A 19,918-nucleotide genomic window follows, 5' to 3' on the forward strand; every position below is an offset into this window, starting at 1 on the left:
AGGTGGGGAAGGAGTAGTTAAGTGGCAGAAGCCGGCTTATGGGGAGTTAAAATTGAACTGTGATGCAGCATGGAGGAAGGACACGGGGGAGGGAGGGGTAGGGTGGGTACTTAGGGACTTTGTGGGAATCCCAAAGTTCATAAGAAGGGTAGGAGGTGGACGGTTTGGGGATGCCACCATGGCAGAGGCGGAGGTGAAGACGATTAGACAGGACCTAGAAACGATGGTAGGGAGGGAGGATTGGGAGGTTTGTACTAGACTGGTGGTGGAATCGAACTCCAAATGCTTGATCAAGATGCTAAACAAGGAGACCACGGTTGATGTGAATCTCGAGATTTATATCCAAGATATTTGGAGAATGACTAGTTTATTTCTGTTGATAAGGTCGTCAATGCAATTATGCAACTCATTCGATAGCGGCGTACGTCATCAAGCATGACAGGAGATTTGGCTATGATGAATTAGGTCCTGAGTTTCTCTTTAATATTTTAGCAAAAGATGCAAATGTAACTGTTCATATTTAATTTCTAATAAATTCTTATCTTTCAAAGAAAAAGAAAAAATCACATTTTGGTTGTTACAAAAACGTATTTTGTATACTTAATAAACTATTAATCAAAATAAAATTAAAGTGCATATCCAGGACACTATCTTTTTTTACACAACTTTTGACATAAGTTTGTGGGACTCACTCCGTAACATATTTCAACGATCTGAACCATCTTATCTTTTGGAACATCATTCATAAATCATCCTTACAACAAAAAAATAAAAAACAAAAAAATAAAAAATAAAAAATAAAATAAAATTTAGACAAATCCAAAACCATTAAGACATTCATTTATAATGAAGAAAATGGACAAATATGGTTTTACCAAGAAACCCTATCCCTTAATTCAGCAATCATATAGTATCATATTTGTGTGACTTTTTACAGACATAATCTCTAATAGAAAACCTAAAAGATAGATGGTTTGGATTGTTGAAATATATTACGAAGTAAACCCCACAAAAACTTGTGTCTTGCCCAAAAAATGGTGTCACGACAACAATGATGGTGGTGATGCTCATGGAAAAGTGGTGTTGAAAGCTAGTCCAAAACCCTCTATCTCTACTGATAAATGCTCAAAGATTGTTATCTCTACAGCGGTAAAAATCAAAACTTGACGGAAAGGAATGCAAGTAAATGGTTAAAACCACTAGAAAGGGAAAATGGTGAAAAGTTATCGAACGAAAAAGGGTAAATGGTAAAAAGTTACCAAACACGTTATACTCTTTTGCTTGCACATCTGCAACTCCAAATGTGCATGAGTTTAACCAAACTTGCGGAAGAGAAGGGGCCCAATCTGCACGCTAGCTCAACACAAAATTTCATGGGCACAAAGCATCTACCTCAACAATCATTAATCATCACCCCATGTCGATGGCCCACCTGTTCCAATTTCATCAACAGGCGACGGATGCAGTGTAGAACCTGTGGAGGGACGGTTTTTAGCTTTTTTACTCTTAGAAGGGAAGGTTACTAAGCCACCCAAGTCCCTAACCTTGTCATTAACCTTTTTCTCACTAGCAACCTCAGCATCAACAGAAAAAAGCTCCAAAAATGGTGTATCTGCATCGTCGATAACATCAAGTTCACCTTTTCTCCCCTTGGATTTCTCTGGTTTCTTTCCAACCTCAGCATTATCTTCGGTGTCGGCTGGACTCTTTTTCTGCTTCTTCTGTTGCAATGCTTTCTCAAAATGCCCAGCATTCTCCAGATTACCAGGATCATCTTCATTTTGCATATGATGTATGCGGTTCTTTTTCTTGACAGAATCTCTTTTTTCATCCCCCTCGACAACAACGTCATTGTTTGAGACATTGTCTTTTGATCCCTTCCTTTTCCGTTTCGATTTCTTTGTATCAGAATCACTAGCATTTTCAATACCACCCTTAGCTTCACCCATTGCATGATGTTTGAAGTCTCTCTCCTTTGGCTCTTCTGTTTGAGTTTCTTGCTTGTCAGCAGCATTAAGTGAAGACTTATTAACTTCATCAGCTCTAGCGCCCTTTTCACTCTTGATGTATTTATCTACGGGTCTTGCGTTGAATACATGGAGGTTCGGCAACATCTTTTTAATCTACAATGACATTGTTTGTATAAGTATATTTAACAACGGTAATCTGGAGTCAAAATAGAGATCTAAAAAAGAAAAAACTAGGACAGTAACTAGTACCTTCTTTACTAATTTATCCTTTTCAACAACAGGGTTTCCTTGCAGATTGAGATTCCTCAGATTTACCAATGAATTGATTATCTATCTCAAAATGCAACCGAGAATCAGGGCCACATAAATTTCCAAAGACAAATAAAGAAAGAAAAGTTTCGGCACGTTGGATCTAACCTTCAGATCTGACCATCTTGTGATCACATTATTACCCAAGTCCAAATTCTGGAGTTTCTTATTAAGAGCCAACTCGGTTGGGAGACCCTGAGTAGCATGCAGAGAGACGGTAGGCGAGTAAGTGAGAAAGAGAGAGCATCATAGTGAGAAAAACCAGACAAAACATATCAAGCCTAGCTACTTGAACAAAATTTATTTTCAACACTGAAGTGAAGAAATAAACAGTAGAAGAAATCACTGCGTAATCATGGAAGAAAATAATTACACTAATTAAGTAATGTTGGAGGTAATTACAACAACTTGGTTTTTTTTTTAAATCTACAATTGAGATAACATGCTTTCCGACAGGTATACCAATCAGTAGAAAACAAACCTTAATATCATTATGAGCAAGACGGAGCTCTTTCAGTTCAATACAGAACTTGAGTGAAGCCTCTATAGTCTGAAGTTGGCAGTGAGATAGAGAAAGCTGGAACCAAGAAAGTTTCGGGGGTTTAGCTGAATTTAAGTGAAATTACCACCAAGGACAATCAACCACCAGAAAAATGCTTACCTTTGTGATAGATTTCACCTTCTTCAGAGAATCACCAATGTCACGGATCGGATTTTTAGAAAGAACTACAGAGAAATCAAAACTTTATTGCTTTGCATCAATCATGAACAAAAAATATTATATTATTTCTTGATAAATATGAATCATGAATAAGAATAGCAGGTAAAGAATAAACCAATGGAATATGAGGTTATCGGCTTTGTAGTGTCAGAAAAAAGAAAATTGGGGAAATTGTGGCTTTTCATACAGAGTTATTCTGAACAAAGCTCCACCAAGAAATGGAACAAACTAATAAGAAGCTGCTATCTAGGTGGCCCCATACATGTTAATAAATTTCAAAGTTCACCACTAAACAAAAGTAGCTATAGAAAGACACCAAACTCTTGTATACATTTACATTCACTCCATGAAAGGATCTCTACCTCATGTTTTATCTCCTACCATTTTTCATTTCAAACAAAGTAAAATAAAAACAGTCGTAGAGGTACAAAATTGGTTATCTTTATAACAATAAAAATACAAGTAATAAGTCATTATTGAATACAGGAAGAAAAACTTTAGAACACATACCAAGAGTGTTTAGTTCTCTCAACGGTTCAAGTCTGCAAATTGAAGCAATCTCATTATCTACAAAACCCAGAAGATAAAATGAGAAACAGGGAAAGAGAGCACGAGAGATAGAACTTTAAGTAGTTACTGGCATTTAGTTATCCTCCAATACTACTATTCACTATAATTGGCCCACTTGACTTACAATATCATGAATTTAAGCTATTCCTCTCTTACATCATAATGGTTTCTTGGGTTTGAAGCCACTGCTTTCTTGATCTTATCATTGCAAGAAAATGTTCTTATGGTCCTACTACCATGCTAAAAAGGTTTGCTATTAAAAGAACATTCTACTATGGTGTCATTAGTACTACTAGCCTAGCTTTTGTGGGTGCCCATTTAGTTCACTTGGATATCCCCTTTTGTATGTCTTTCCATCTCTAATTTGTTTCACAAACATCAAAATGTAAAGGAGGAAAAAGGGGTATTTTAGCATGAGCCCATATGGTATTCCTCAAAACATTCGAACAAAAACTCACCATTCAAAATTACTGCACGTAAGCCCACAATAGATTTGATCTCATCCATCGCCTGAAGTTTATTGTTGCCAGCATTTAACACCTGGTTACAAGATTGAACAAAGTGACTCTAGAACCCAAAATGTGGATTTATTGATTATAGAATTATCCTGACTTGGTCAATAGTCAATGATTTAAAAGGAATGAAGGAACTCAAATAAACAAATTTCTACAAATACAAACTATCAGCACTCTTGTTTGTAAGCTGTCTAAAAAAGTGTCTATAGGAAGGGGAGAAACAAAAATGTAAAAGAGGGCCAACCTCTATCACGGCCTACCTTTTACTTCTCAGATTTGGAGAAGCTGAGAGTTGTTTAAATATGTTATATCCTGGAAAGTCCTTAAAGATCCATTTCCCTCATTTTTTCCCCTATAAACAGATACAAGCAGGGGAAAACTAGAGAAATTTTTTTCCTTCACTTTTCTCCTGTTATTTCTCCTCTCCTAAGTGTCAACAAAGACTTCAAAACACACCATCACATCCAATCCTTCCAACTGATAAAGCATCTTTTTTTTTTTTGTTCTTTTACTTTGTCTAATCTAGTCATATATTTCCTTGTGTAGTATAATTGTTTCATCTTTATTCACTCTAGTTTTGAAGTGTTTTCTATCAATTTCATTTATTCATCTGGAGCTAACCCTCCTGGTAGGGCTGGAAATTTTTCCAGAAAATCCCAAACCAAACCAAAAAAATCTCAATCACATACCGAAAAATTCCCAAACCGATAATACCAAAATTTTTGGGATTCATATCGAACCGATCCTGAGCCTTTCGGTATGGGAATCGGGGATTACACATTCAATGGTTAGGGAATCCTGAACCAAACCGAAAATATATATGTATATTTATTTTGGTTGCATGCACGTTGAATGTTGAATTTAAGTAATTTGAGAGTAGACTATATTAGAAATAAAAGTATGAAATTAAGTAATTTGGAACTTTGGAACATCAATTTGACTTAATAAGAATGATTTGGTATTTCAATTGGTAAGAAATTTCAAATTGTTAAAAGGTAAAAAGCTTAAATTTCATATGATATGAAATTGGGCAACAAAATTTTAAGCCAACGGCCCAAATTTTAGCCCACAACCCAAAAATCTCAAATTTGTGGCCAAAAGCCAAAACGCAATCCCCATCCATCCCGAAATACCGAAATTTTGGTTCAGGATTGATCTTCAAATTCCCGTCCCGAAAATTTTTGGTTTGGGATTGGGGATCCCATTTTCGGTTTGGGATCCCATAACGAACCACCCCTAGTAGAAAGTAGCTGACATGAGGTCTATGATTTATCAAGTTGTCAACCCAAGCCAATGAAGCCACAAAACATAGCTTCTTGGAGTAGGGTTTGACATACTTTACATACAGATTTTAAATCATCTTTGGTATGTAAACGTAGTACAATAGCACTAATATCAACATTTTTTGTCTTAGAAGATTTCTATGGTTGCAGCACACATGAGCCTTTCATTCAAAAACATATCAAGCATGATAACAATACTACATGTCGTTGAAAGATATATTTTTGAATGAAAGACCCATGTGAGCTAGAACAATAGGTATAAGCTCTTATTCTTATACATGCAAAAGGGCATGTAATCAATAGAAAGGAACTTAATATATTCGAATTGATTGCTCTGGGAGCATCACTAGATCACGTAGTCCCCATGATTTCACGCTTTGTGCTGTCTATGAAACAATTTGCTCATAAAGCATAAGCAAGTAGATGAGAAAGATAATTATTAGGTTAAAAAATCCAAACAATTCGATGGGACAAAAAACTTGAACACCATTATGACCATATGTTTATCAAATTTACAGTCTGAACAACAAAGAGTACGGTAGCATAAAATACCGCCTGACCAAGATAGACCAATTGAAATTTCAAAATTTCCCCCCAAATGAGCTTTACTAACTAGTCCAGGCTACATGAAGCACTACCCTAAACAAAGTTCGACATCCATATTCGACTAATATCAAGTAGCTAAACGTGTATCCTCAAAATATTTACAGTCTTCCAACACCCACATTTTGATTAAAATCATAAGTAGGAAAAGGTTGGTACTTACAGTGAGCTTAGAAAGTCCCTCAATTCCTTTGAGGCTCTGCAGTTTATTATTCGCAACGGATAACCATTTTAAATTGATACATGACTTCAACCCCTGAATTCCAAGCACACAAATTTAGCTTCAACACAATTCACAGCACAAAAACGAAGACGGCTTACCGATCAATTACCTCGAGAGAAGTGAGATTGTTGAAGCTGAGGTCGAGCCTCTCCAAGTTGTTGAACTCGCCCAAGCACGAAACCTACCCATTTTTTGGAAATCACAAATTAATTTTATCCATAAAATGAAATTGTAAAAATTGATGATAATCCAATACAAAATGAAGAGAGAGGGAGGGAGAGGAGGGAGATAGAGGAAAACGACGTCGTACGTACGTCGGAGAGAGCCTTGTGATTGAGCTTGAGGGTTGAAATGGAGTTGGGGTCGCGGGTGTTGTTTTCCTTGAGCACCTGCTCCAAGCTCAGACGATTCATTGCTTCTCTTCTTCTACGCGTTTTGCTTTTGGTATTTGCAATTGCAATGTAAGCGACTTCTTCAGTCTTCACGTTGGGATTAGGGTTTAGGGTTTATGGTTCGGTAATCTGTGATTAGGGTTTTGGAATAGTGGGGTGATGACTTGCGTGTGTTTTCATCTGTCTCCATTGCAGCTCTGTTCTGGGCTTTTGAGTGCTCCTGTTGGGCCTGTCTCGTCTTTGTGTCTGTTTTCACAGTGTTCCGAAGTATAGAATATATCTGATTTTTAATGGTAATATTGTTGTATATAAATGCAAAATCAAAATTTAATAGTTAAAATATTTAGAGTATCGTATACTTCAGAGCATCATAAAATTTTTGGTCTATTTAGACTAGAAAGAGTTTTGGTTTACACTACAAATTCGAATTCACTATTGATTGCTAGGTACGAAGCACTTTTGTATACAAAAGCACTTCTATTAGGACTGCTTTCATTAATGGGATTTTGAAATTTTTATTAAAAATATAACCGCAACTTGAAAAAACACTTGGGAATACTTCCTAAAAATGTATTTGACATGTGCTTTTTCAAAAATCACTTTTTTAACTTTTTTTTACCAAATACAATAAGAAGCGCTTTTAACCCTTCCAGAAGTAATTTCAAAGAAATCTTAATGCACTTGCAAAGGGACGAAGTTAGACCTTGCAAAATGTTGTGTTTTACGAGTCATGCAATATTCGTTGTGTCAAATTATCCTAAGTTCAAATCTAACTCATTTAACTTATCATGCACAACTATATAAACAAGTTAGCATATCTGCCGTGGCATCCTAGCCTAGTTTTTATTGGGTAATGCTATCCACACTCATTCTTCTACTTTTTACGCACACCTCAATTTTTTACCGTTAGATTAAATAAATTTTTTTAATTTTTTTTGCCAAACGATGTATTTTGTTAGATTAGGTGTTAAATTAGCCACTAAACGGGGTTCGAACCAATGTCGTCATACAATGGCTCAGCTCCTTTCCACCAATGTGGTAAAGAGCCACTTACATCGAATTAAATGAATTAAAAATGATCAAATGATAGAAATTAACAAAAGCTGTACAGATGGTAAAAAGAGGTGCATGGATAGCACCATCCTTTTTGTTTTCCATTTTCTGTTTTTGTTCGTAATTGGAATGCATTTTCTAAAGATAGCAACAAGCTGATAGGTTAAACTCTTTCCACAACGAGGCGTTACGTCTCTTGAGTTCATATACGATACTTGTTAAAATCTATGGTGCTTGCCCAACAAACTACAGCCACTAAGGAACCTAATTGCTTGTTATCGACTCAAAGCTCGACGATGAACAACCACCACAGGACGGCCAAGTGATTGGGGATGAATTCCATGCACGTATTCCTTACAGCATGCCTTAAATTTGATTCATGGCACTGGTGAATCGCACGATGATCACTAGGAGGAGGAACAAAATTGTGACTTCCGTGCAATGGTTGTATACAACATGATTCTCATTGCTGCTCCTCATGCCGTCCGACCAAATATCGTGAGAAAGATGTATACACCCATTGTATTCAAGAATTTCATGTAAATGAATGAAACACGCAATTGCTTACGAGAACCCTGTCTGGTCTCATGACTAATAATCGACTAAACAAGAAAACAAGTTACAAATCAATTAAAATTACCTACACCGAGTTTTCTCATTTGAAAATTGCGAAGAATCTCTCACGCAGATGTAAGATACACACATTACTCAGATCAGACGGAAACTCAAAACCATTAAATTAACCAATGTGTCTCACTCAAGCAAAAGTCAGGGAAAGTGAAGATAGTACCAAATCATGCTACTTCGAAAACCAAACTAAGACTTCTAGAGAAACTGTTCAGTACTTATGTAATGTACTTTTCCTGCTGCTCTTGAAGAACCTTTGCCGAAGACTTGGCATCCAGATATAGCGTACCCACCTCCTCTAGGTCAGCCTACAGATCATACAAAACAATAACGCACTAATTTCGTGGACAGTGAATGATAAATCTTCAACAGCTCACTTCAAGCACATATAATAAGTAATAACATGGTCAAATCTGTAACTACCTTGCATATTTTGTCTCTGCCGTTCATTTTTGCCACAATGCTTGCGGGCGATAAGAGCTGAACAGCATGCCTGATGAAACAATAAATAAAGTAAGCACCTTCAGAGGGAATGAATTCACAGCTATCAAGTCTAAAATTTACGCCAGACCTTAAAGATGATTTTTGTCCTATCTCTCCGAGGTAAGCCAAACTGTCGTCATCTATAGCCAGTTCCTCTACTTGTGCACGAATTACTAAGATCTGACTCAAGCACCAACCGGTACAGTAATCAGTAGTTTGACACTTACACGAAAGGAAAACAAAAATAGTAGTTTGGTACTTGATAAGATGCTCTGTTGTAGAAAGAGAAGTTCTAGACAATAAGCAAATGGAAATGGTCAAGACCTTTATCATCTCTTCAAGACCGTAAGTCTGTGTTCGGATAATCACCAACCGGTCCAACAAGTCAACGGGAATTCCATGAGGACTAGCCATATCAGTCCCTCTGCACAGCAACATATTCATGTTTAAAAAGCAAGAAATTATAATTACAGTAAGCATACCCAAGGAACATTACAGTCAGAAAACTGAAGGTTTCTAGGAAATTTTTGTACAATTGGACATGGAAAGAGAGGCATTGCCTGGGTATATGCTTTTATACTGACATAACGGTAGTATCTCAGAAGATATTGTGGTAAATGCCTGTATGATTAGAACTCTCATACCTTACATTGCAAATTCCTCTATTGGTGGCAAATATTACGATTGGAGATAACGAGCTCTCCAAAGCACGGTTCAAGTACGAAAAGCACTCCATATCCAGCATATGTACCTATTGTTCAAGTTTTAAAAATATAAGTAATTTGGAGAAATGAAAATACTTATAAGGAACTTGACTTGGATAAGAAAAGAACCTCATCAATGAACAGAACTCCAGGTACAAGTTCCGCTACACCTTCATCAATATACCGGTTAACAACCTGCCATCAATTAAAAGTAAATCAAGCATCTTCTTTTCCTTTTATTTCATAGATAACAAAAATATTAATAGAAGGGGGAAAAACTACTATATTGGTGCAACCTATGTAAATTATTTCAATTAGTTATAATTAGTATTTTAAAGAAATTGATTTAAGATTTGGGGAGAAGAAATAAATAATTTTTACTTCTTCATTGTGAGAAAAACCTGAGTGCACAACTAAAGCAATTTGAATGCTCCACCACAGACTAGATAAGAAAGAAGTTATAACGAAAAACTACAAGTTGAAGTTCTAAACTCAGTATGCTTCATGAACCACCTCACCCCGCTTCTACACATGTAATTACTAGAGAACTCCCTCACACGCACTATTGTTCCTTTCCTACAAATATACCACTTTCAGTAACCTATCACAAACTTCCTTGCTAGACTGCGATCACCTCCGCCAATAAAGGCCTTCCTCAATAAATTTCAAATAAAGGGGATAAATCCCTAGCAACAGACCTTCCTCAATAAATTTCAAATAAAGGGGATAAATCCCTAGCAACAGACTATTTCAGGAGCAAGCAGTTCAAAACATATGCCAATTTAATCCATATGAGGAACTAAGAACACTAGGAAGTTGGGAAAGGACATTAGCTGTTTCTATTGATAGCAGAAGTTGGATCGACTTAAACATGCTTAGTGTCTAATTCATGTAGAAAATAGAGAAACAAGTCATCGAGCAAGATTTAGATGGAATTTAAAGCTGATGTTGATTTGACTTATAACATGTCAAAGGCTTGGAAACTTTTTTTATCAGTTTACTTCATTAGTATTTTTCAGCAGGTTTCTCCAACTATATTGAAGAATTAGCAAGGAACATTGGTCACATGGAAACCATATATTTGGTTCCTATCACAGAAAAGACATTAAGTTGGGTCAAAATTCCCTACACGAATACAAGATTACCTTATTTATTTCTTGTCGCAACTTGTCAGTAATTTCTGTTTTCCTCGGCTTCATCATTTGACCCATTAGAGATAAAATGTCTTGCCCACCTTGAGGCCGCGCATTTGCAGCATCCAGATCATGTAGTGTTACATCCTGTTAGCAAATTGTATAAGTAAACAGAAATTGAACATCAAGTGAAGATCAGAGTATATGTACACAAAAATTGAATTCTGTTAACAAAAATAGAGCATAATAGAAATTTAAAGAAAGAACGGAAAAAAAATTGATCAGAACCACTATAGTGTTTATGGTCTTAGGAAGAGATACTGATAGATGGTAAGTTCATTCCAAGAAAATATTAGGCGTCCAATGCAAGGAATTAGCAGGCCAAAAATCCTTAACAATTTCATTGGTGGGCTATATCCATCAAATGCAACTACTCAATTGCAGGTAAAAATAATTTAGCATGTTTCAAGAATCCAACTTCCTATATTAATCAAACAAAGAAACAAACAAATGTATTATTAGGAAACATCTGCATCATGCAAGGATGATGCATATTCCTTTCGAAAAAAATTTACCATACAGCTAGAATCATTGACCAACCAGTTTGAGTAATAATCCATATAGTTACTGATAAGGCTGCTAGCTGATGACAAACCCAATCCTAGACTACGTCCGATAAAATGGATGCTATCAACATCAAAGAGGACATTTACAACAAAGAGTACAGATCACATAGCACAAACCTGCACAATCTCCTTCTTTTTGTGAACCTCTCCTTTTGGAAGTGGTACATACTCTTCTGCTTCCAGATCAAACTCTGTAGCAAAAGCATCACTTCTACCAACTCTTTTAACTGCTCCGCTATTTGCTTCAATGTATATAACATCACCAACAGCTACCTGCATGTTGTGTCAACAAAGTTGTACGAAAAGAAGAAATGACCCGAAATAGAAAAGCCACTTCAACATGAGAAGCAACATGAGTTGGACATCGTTCAGACTATTTGCCATCAGTAGCTTCATATACAATCAAGAATACCAAGCAAAATTATATAAGCAACAAGACAAAACAAAAATCTTTCTATTCAACACAAAATAACTAATAGTACCTTACCTTTTCCTTAATCAATGCATCATAAATAGTGGGGTCCAACTTCAGTTGCTTGGTTCCTTTAACAGTTTTTAATCCAATGATGACGTGACTAATGCTTTTACCATAACCACCGGTTACACTCTCCGTTTCTTCTGGTGTGAGTTCCGTCACCTAAAATGAGATTATCAAAACATCAAGAACCATAACCAACCTACTCATATAGCATTATCACACTATACTGACAAAAAATTGATATCGTTAGCAACTTGCCTCTCCTTCATACACCTCTTTATTTTCCTTGATACGTAGACCAATAGCCCGTCTAAAATTTTCCATTAAAACCTCAGTTTTCTTAACTTCTGATGAGTATACTTCTGATCCAACCATCGGGCAGAACGGAACCTGCATACAAGAACCATCAACCATTCATAATCATAATGAAAAAATCTATTCATTGTGGAATATGAATCAGAATATCCCATGAAACACAGGATAATCAGGTAACATTAGATATTAGACTACTGAGAGCAAAAAATGTGTGGAATACCTTACTCCCAAGCTCCTGAGATATTCCAAGAGCCAGCGCTGTCTTTCCTGTTCCAGGAGGTCCAGCAAGTAGAAGTGCCCGACCAGCCATCTTCTTCTGCCGTATCATATCAACAACAAGGCCAGAAGCTTCTCTTGCTTCCCCCTGACCCACAAAGCCAGCAGCCCACGGTATTGCTCTTCCATTGGCCTGGAAAGAATGAAACCGAAAAACCCATACAACATTGTCATTCATTCAGATGGACATCACTCCATAAACTAAATTTTTTTTAAAAAAAACAAATCATGATTTATGCAGTATTGAAGTTAAACAAGCCCGCATTTGTTCCTCGCACTTAAAACTTTAAATATACAGTCACAAACCATTTCTCTTCCAGCCAGAAGTAAATTTAATTGCTACAGTACAATCAATAAAACATAATCGAAAGATAAAGCACTGACCTTTGATTTAAAAAACACGCACGCATAAGAACTGTGAGAGAATGTTACAGGAAAAAGCATTGCAAATTCAGTGAACACCAAAGTAAAAAAAATGAAGCATCAGCTGCAACCCCTCTAAGTTCTAAACGTTCATTCTCAGTCAGAGTACTAATACCCTACCATTTCCAGCATATCACAGTGGAATTTCGATAAAATGCCGTGCACCAAACAGACCCTAAAACCCTAAACCCTAAAATCAAAGACAATTTTACAGCGGAAAAAGGAAGAAATAGTTTTGAAATACAGTACCAATCAATGCGTATGGAACAAAAAAAAAATAGTGAGAGAGAGAGAGATAGAGAGACCTCAAGACCAAGGCCTTTGATGTGGGTGTGAGTGGCTATGCGCTGCTTCTTGGTAGTCGACTGAACCTCTTCTATCCTCACCTTGTCCATCTCTCCCTCTCACTCTCTCTCTCTCTCTCGCTCTTGAATTAGGGTTTTTAGAGAAGAGAGTTCCAGTTCAGCTGTTGTGACCTGTGAAGAAGAAGAAGAAGAAGTTGGCCCTGTGTAATCGGACACGAGGAAGAAGAAGAAGAAGGCGACGTTATTTTCCTTCCTCTCTCCTATTAAATGGGCTAAAATTTCAGATATGAATTTTGGGCCGGGCTTAGAATTCAAATCAATCCATGGTACTAAGGCTTTATTGATTTATTGGAATATCTTTTCTCATCACCATAACTATGGTGTATATTCATTCTACACCTTATCTGCTGCGTGTCTATTTACTTAACTTTAGTTAACTTTCATATTAAATGTTTCTTTTTTATTTAAAAAAAATTAATCAAGGTTAAGTGAAATAACACGTGATAGATGATGGTGTATGGTAGGCATGCACTACAATTTCACACAATCCGTTACATAATCTATTAGATTGGCTGTTAAGTGATAATGTAGTAGATATGGGACCCAGTTTTTAATGAGGTGGATGTCAACTTTGCGCCACGTGGATAATTTTTTTTATAAAATATAAAAAATTATTATTATTTGAAATATTTAATAAATAATTAAAATGTCACAAAAAAAATTCAACCCCACCCCACCCCAACACCCAACCCCTCTTCTCTCTAATCAACTCCTCCTCCGCTCCTCCACCATCCCCACACCTCTTCTCCCTTTAATCAACCCCCACACCTTATAAATTTTCATTTTTTAGCTTCTAGGATGGAGAGATCAACGAATCTGGAGTGGGATGTGTATAAGTGGGGTTTCAAAGAAAAAAAAATTGACACCGTCTGGTTCCAAATGGATTCGCAATTGAAGGACAAGAAGAACAGGAAGAACCCACCCACCTCAAAACTATCGCCATGGTAGAGCCACCTTCTCCGTCGATCCGCCACCACACCCACTATTCTCTCTCCCATGTGACGATTTAGGTTCCCTATTTCAACCACGGAGGCTTTCGATTTCGACTGATTCGTGAAATTCCCAATTTCAAACCACGCCAAATTTGAATTGTTGGGTTTCAATTGATGCGATTTGGTTGTGGGTGAGGGTGTGGTGTCGAGGGTTAATGGTGACAGTAAGGCGTGTTGTTGGTGGTTATGGAAGATGGAGTTGATCAGAGGGAGAAGAGGTGTGTGGATGGTGGAGGAGCAGAGGAGAAGTTGATTAGAAAGAAGAAGGGTTGGCTGTGGGGGTGGGGTGGGGTTGATTAATTTTTTATTTTATTTTATTTTGACATATTAATTATTTATTAAATATTTCAAATAATAATAATTTTTTTAATATTTTATAAAAAATTTATCCACATGGCACAAAGTTGACATTCACCTCATTAAAAACTAGGTCCCATATCTGCCACATCATCACTTAACAGTCAATCTAACAAATTATGTAATGGATTGTATGAAATTGCAACTAAATCATATTTGGGGTATAAAACGTTTTAATGATGATATATGAGGTTGTAATTGCACTCATACTTGAGGGTGCAAAATGTAATTTACCCTTAAAAAAAATCTTAGGCCAATATATGAAAAAGCTTTCGAGTGACAAATTTTGGTTTAATTCAAGTACAAAATTGACTAGAGAGGTTAGAAACGGATAAACTAATATCTACAAAAATAATATTGATGAATTAATAATACAATACACAATTAAATTATAAAAATATAGTACGTACGATAAAACAAAACTGAAAACAAATTACAGTACTAAATTTAATACAAATACACAAACTCGTTGAGTAGACTAAGGCTTGCCCATTGTAATGTCATTAAAACGGATTTTCGTCTACTCGATGTTTGTAGTTTGTTAGGTGTCCGCTTCACTGGGAAGTACTTTCTATAAGTCAACAAATGCCGAAGACCACCTTTTTTTTGTAAGTTAACAAATTCAAAATCATTCCAAGATGCTTTGGCGCCTTCTGTGCAAACGACTTCTTCACAATCCAACTTCAGCAAAACTACTTCATGATAATCCTAGTTTTGTTGCTTAGTTATTTGTTAATTGGACACTTTGTATCCGATCCTTGCTTGCAAGAGATCTTTGATTAAAACCTTGTTCTTTTTCAGTTTTTGATTAAGGCCCTTGGAGTTTGTACACATCAACATTTTCTTGTCAACATATTTCCATGTCAGCTTTCTTTTTATTTTTCTAAAATATTTAATTTTTGTATTATTATCCCACACCACTTGCTATATTATTATTCTAGCCACCCTACATCTCTTTACACTCTTGTGCTTATTCCTCTACGCGTAACTGAACTCAATTTTTGAAATTCATCATTATTATCTCTGATATGAATATTCAAATTCAAATTTCGTCAAAATTTGAGCTGAAATCATATTTTATCCACCAGCGTTAGAATGAGCGCGGTTTGTTGCAGAGGAACTTGAAGAATCAACAACCATTCCGAGCTAGAATTCGAGATATTTTTTCTTTCTTTTTTTCAAATTGTACCCATAGTTCGATTATACTGGTTTGTCCCTATTGTTAGATTTTTTGTGTCACAATTTGTGTACCCATATTGAGGGGAAGTGTAGTATGGTTTTTGTGGCTTCAACACTTGGTTTTGCATATGGTAAATAAATGGGTAAATTACACTTTCATACCTCAGGTTTGGGGTCTATTTCAATTCAGTACAATATCTTCAAAACATTTCACTTTCATACCTTAAGTACTATTTTATTTCAAAATAATACCTCTGTTACATTTTCTATCCATTGATCTGTTAAATGCTGACATGGCTGCCACATATATGCCATATGCCTGCCAAATGTCTACCACGTGGCAAATAAAATAATTTTTTTAAATTTTCTTTTAAAAAACCTGAATTTTCTCAAAAAAAGAAAAAAAAATTGAAAAAAAAAGGGTAAATTACACTTTCATACCTCAGGTTTGGGATCTATTTCAATTCCTTACAACATCTTTAAAACATTTCACTTTCATACCTTAAGTACTATTTTATTTCAAAATAATACCTCCGTTACATTTTCCATCCATTGATCTGTTCAATGCTGACGTGACTACCACATATATGTCATGTGGCTGCCAAATGTCTGCTACGTGGTACATAAAATATTTTTTTAATTTTTTTTTAAAAAAACCTGAATTTTCTCAAAAAAAGAAAAAAAAATTGAAACCAGTGCCTTCCCCCGCCCCCAGGTGACCCTAACCTAGAACCTGAATTTTTTTTTCTTCTTCTTCTTCTTCTTTTTTTGGGTTTTGGGTTAGAAATAGGGATGGGTCGCTGGGGGAGGGGGGGAGGGATTGTGGGTTTCATTTTTTTTTTTGAGAAAATTCAGTTTTTTTTTAAAAAAATTATTTTATTTGCCACGTGGCAAACATTTGGTAGTCACGTGGCATCTATGTGGCAGTCACGTCAGCATTTAACAGATCAATGGATGGAAAATGTAACGGATGTATTATTTTGAAATAAAATAGTACTTAAGGTATGAAAGTGTAATTTTTTTTTTCAATTTTTTTTCTTTTTTTTTTGAGAAAATTCAGGTTTTTTTAAAAAAAATTAAAAAATTATTTTATTTGCCACATGGCAGACATTTGGCAACCACGTGGCATATATGTGGCAGCCACGTTAGCATTAATAGATCAATGGATAGAAAATGTAAAAGAAGTATTATTTTGAAATAAAATAGTACTTAAAGTATGAAAGTGAAATGTTTTGAAGATGTTGTAAGGAATAGAAATAGACCCCAAACCTGAGGTATGAAAGTGTAATTTACCATAAATAAATCTTCTACAAGATTTTTTTGGCATGTATTGGGTACTTGTATCTTATAGTTTTGTAGTGCATACCAAGTGTTTGCCGAAATGTTTGAACGAGATTGTTTTTTGCATACGAAAACTTCGTATGCATAGCAATGTTTTTAAAAATGATTGAATATGTTTTTTTTTCTCCACTTTGTGGCGCTTAAAAAGTCATGCATGGGGTACATTCAACCGCTCTGTCATTTTTTACAATGCTCCATAAAACACCATTGCATGTGTGGTAGAATGTTAAGAGTTTCAAGGTATAGGCAAGGGTACAAACTAGGTGGCGTGGGGTACATTCAAATGCATCATTTTGGGCACAATTCAATTGCACTATTGTGTTGAAAAATATTAGAGTTGCAAAGTATAGGTAGGGGTACAAACTAGGTGGCGTGGGCCATATCGGTTACATTTAACTTCACCATTTTGGGCACAATATAATTGCACTATTGTGCTGGCGAATTTTAGAGTTGCAAAGTATAGGCAGGGGTACGAACTAGCTGGTGGGGGGTACATTCAATTGCAGCATTGTGTCTACACTTTTTAATGGTAGTCAGTGGTGTTTGTTTATAGACCATATTGATGATCTTTTTTGCACCCACACCCCAAAAGTGCAAGAGGTAAATGTGTTGGGTACATTTATGCTTTTTTTTTTTTGGTGTCTAATTAGGTTCATTATTACTAGTTTGTTCCCTTACTTATGGGTCAAACAAACAAATACATGTGCAAGTTGGACAATGGATTGTTATGAAGATTTGTTCATGAATTCAAATGTTTGTGTTTTTGGATATGTACAGTAAAATATGAGGTATCAATCAAGCCTTCTCCATTTTGCTAAGTTGTACCCAAAGATGGAAGGATTTATTCGAGATGGGCATGAGGAAGAGATGAAAAAAAAAACACCATTTTGGAAGTTGTTTAAAGCATACCGTTATATTCGGGGACATTTACGCGAGGTTCACACCAAGTGATATAGCTATTATTCTTGGTTTGCCTAACATGGGTTCCACACTTAAGCACACTGGTATGAAAGGTGTGAGAGTGAAACACACCACATTTATGAAGAGGTACTTTTGCATTTAAAAGGGTCAGGTTACAAAAAGTGATGTTGAGGGCGCACTTATTAAATCGGTTATTAGGGAGGGATACAAAAGAAAACAAAAAAGATTGTACAAGATTGGTATGCCTATACTTCTGCAACTCTCTACCATTCGCCAATATAGCAACACACGTTTCATGGACCATTGTAAAATTATGTGAGGACCTTGATCAAATAGATAGGTACAATTGGGCAGCGGTTACTTTTCTTTCTTCTAAGGAATGATCTAGTGAAGCACACATCAAGGAGATTATAACTTTGAATATGTTGACAAGTGTGTTGAAGAAATTGGGCTTCAAAATGTGATTTAAGTGATGACCGATAATGTTTCTAACAATATGGCGGTGGCAAACGTGATGAAAAAAAAAAGGCCAAATATGTTTTGGACATCATGTGCCACTCATATTTTGAAATCTCATGCTTCAAGGGATTTGTAATCTCCCTAGGTTCAAAAGAGTTATTAACAAGGCAAAGACTTTCACTATTTTCATTTATGCACATTATAAAACTATGGCATTGATGAAGCATACCAAGAAAAGACTCATAGTGAGGTCCAGAGTCACCAGATTTGCAACTTATTTCCTCACATTGCAAAGCTTCAGTGATAAGAAAAAAATACTTAAAAGGTTATGGTTGCTAGTGATGAATGAGAACAATGCAAACATTCCAAGAGTACAAAGAGGAAATCGGCATATGCTACTATAGTGAGTGCACATTTTTGGAATGAAATCTTACTTTGCTTAGAAGTGTTTGGTCCCTTATTTAAGGTACTTCAATTTGTGGATATGGATAAGAGGTATTTGTATGGTGTTGGGGGACTTTTAGGTTGAGGTGGACTTGGGCTTTGAGAACATCCTGTTGTCTTCCTTGGTTCAGATTCATACCAAATTCCAGAATATCTCGAAAGAGTTAGCTTGTCTTAGGAAATACCCCGATAATATCAACCACTCGAAGATAGCATGATTGATCAAGATAACGACTTGCTCAAGTAAAGTATGGTGTGAAAGTTAAAAGATTATCGGTTTAGCATAAGAGATAATGGATTTGCATGGTTGCATGACGGTTTTGGTTAGATGATTTAGGTTTTCCTAGGGTGATAACAAGACTTCTAATGGCTGGGATCTTCATCAAATGACTGTGGGAATTACTAAGGTTGCATAAATGATGATTCTTGAAGCTTGGAGTATGTTTCTAAGCTAAATGGAACTGTCTGGGCTTATTTCCTAGGTTGTTATCTCCATGTCTTACCTTCTATCTATCCTCTATGCTAATGTTTTCCTCCCTCCTTTTGTAGATGAAAGGTTTTTCTCTAGGTTTCAAAGGAATCTCCCTTTGTGGCTTGGCCTTCCCTTTTCTTTCTCCCTAGCTCTCCTACTATTCCTTTTTTGGTGTAAGGTAGCTACACTGTTGAAACCTACAGTCTGCTTCTTCTCGAGGCTCGGCTTTCCCAAGCTAGCCTTCCTCAGGTGCTACTTCTAGCAGTGAGCCTCATGGCTTTCACGCGTTGGTTGTTTGTGCAAGCTAGGAAGAAAAGTTAGCATAAAATGCCTTACTTGATGGGTTAGCATACATTTAATGCAGGAATCTAGTTTAGTCTTAACTAAGAGGCTAGTTATCTCTCAATGTTTGACTACGTGAAATACAAAAGGGTATGGCTTTGGATACTTGCCCCCAAATAGCCAAAAAAATCTTCCATAACCCCGATTTCACATAGCCCCAATAACCTTCCGTAACCATCCACACCACAATTCACTTGACAAGCCTTGAATATGTGATTTAGACTTAGCATGAATAGTGACTAACATGAGGAAGTTTTGTGTGATGAATGGGCATGAGCATATCAATTTATGTAAATATCTGGCTTAATTACCATGGCATGGCATGTTTGTAAATATATTCCT

General features: G+C 36.1%; 2 protein-coding genes across 2 annotated transcripts; both read right to left on the reverse strand.

Annotated features, from left to right (window-relative positions):
- Positions 1 to 1,091: 1,091 nt before the first annotated feature.
- Positions 1,092 to 6,834, reverse strand: LOC137715768 (Leucine-rich repeat (LRR) family protein). Its single transcript, XM_068455113.2, has 10 exons — positions 6,509 to 6,834; positions 6,304 to 6,375; positions 6,135 to 6,227; positions 4,029 to 4,110; positions 3,511 to 3,567; positions 2,941 to 3,005; positions 2,761 to 2,856; positions 2,388 to 2,474; positions 2,220 to 2,300; positions 1,092 to 2,123 (listed from the first exon to the last, which is right to left on the reverse strand). The coding sequence occupies exons 1-10, from the start codon at positions 6,605 to 6,607 to the stop codon at positions 1,404 to 1,406; spliced, it is 1,452 nt and encodes a 483-aa protein (XP_068311214.2). The 5' UTR covers positions 6,608 to 6,834; the 3' UTR covers positions 1,092 to 1,403.
- A 1,431-nt stretch (positions 6,835 to 8,265) lies between these two features.
- RIN1 (P-loop containing nucleoside triphosphate hydrolases superfamily protein) lies at positions 8,266 to 13,386 on the reverse strand. Its single transcript, XM_068454509.2, has 12 exons — positions 13,010 to 13,386; positions 12,226 to 12,414; positions 11,949 to 12,080; positions 11,700 to 11,849; positions 11,330 to 11,485; positions 10,599 to 10,733; positions 9,583 to 9,648; positions 9,394 to 9,500; positions 9,074 to 9,173; positions 8,838 to 8,929; positions 8,690 to 8,759; positions 8,266 to 8,574 (listed from the first exon to the last, which is right to left on the reverse strand). The coding sequence occupies exons 1-12, from the start codon at positions 13,097 to 13,099 to the stop codon at positions 8,485 to 8,487; spliced, it is 1,377 nt and encodes a 458-aa protein (XP_068310610.2). The 5' UTR covers positions 13,100 to 13,386; the 3' UTR covers positions 8,266 to 8,484.
- Between the last annotated feature and the right edge of the window lie 6,532 nt (positions 13,387 to 19,918).

This window comes from Pyrus communis, chromosome 3 (assembly GCF_041283825.1).
Source record: "Pyrus communis isolate YQ-2024b chromosome 3, ASM4128382v1, whole genome shotgun sequence".
Taxonomy (NCBI): Eukaryota; Viridiplantae; Streptophyta; class Magnoliopsida; order Rosales; family Rosaceae; genus Pyrus; species Pyrus communis.

Bases quoted from the DNA above. Each gene is read 5' to 3' on its own strand.
- LOC137715768 (XM_068455113.2), bottom strand. From the start codon at position 6,607: ATGAATCGTCTGAGCTTGGAGCAGGTGCTCAAGGAAAACAACACCCGC. The intron at 6,376-6,508 runs GTACGTACGACG...AAAAATGGGTAG, and splicing joins ATCACAAGGCTCTCTCCGAC to GTTTCGTGCTTGGGCGAGTT. The intron at 2,475-2,760 runs GTTTGTTTTCTA...CATGCTACTCAG, and splicing joins TTGCTCATAATGATATTAAG to GGTCTCCCAACCGAGTTGGC.
- RIN1 (XM_068454509.2), bottom strand. From the start codon at position 13,099: ATGGACAAGGTGAGGATAGAAGAGGTTCAGTCGACTACCAAGAAGCAG. The intron at 11,850-11,948 runs GCAAGTTGCTAA...ATCTCATTTTAG, and splicing joins AAGAGGTGTATGAAGGAGAG to GTGACGGAACTCACACCAGA. The intron at 8,930-9,073 runs GTCTTGACCATT...TGCTTGAGTCAG, and splicing joins GTCTTGAAGAGATGATAAAG to ATCTTAGTAATTCGTGCACA.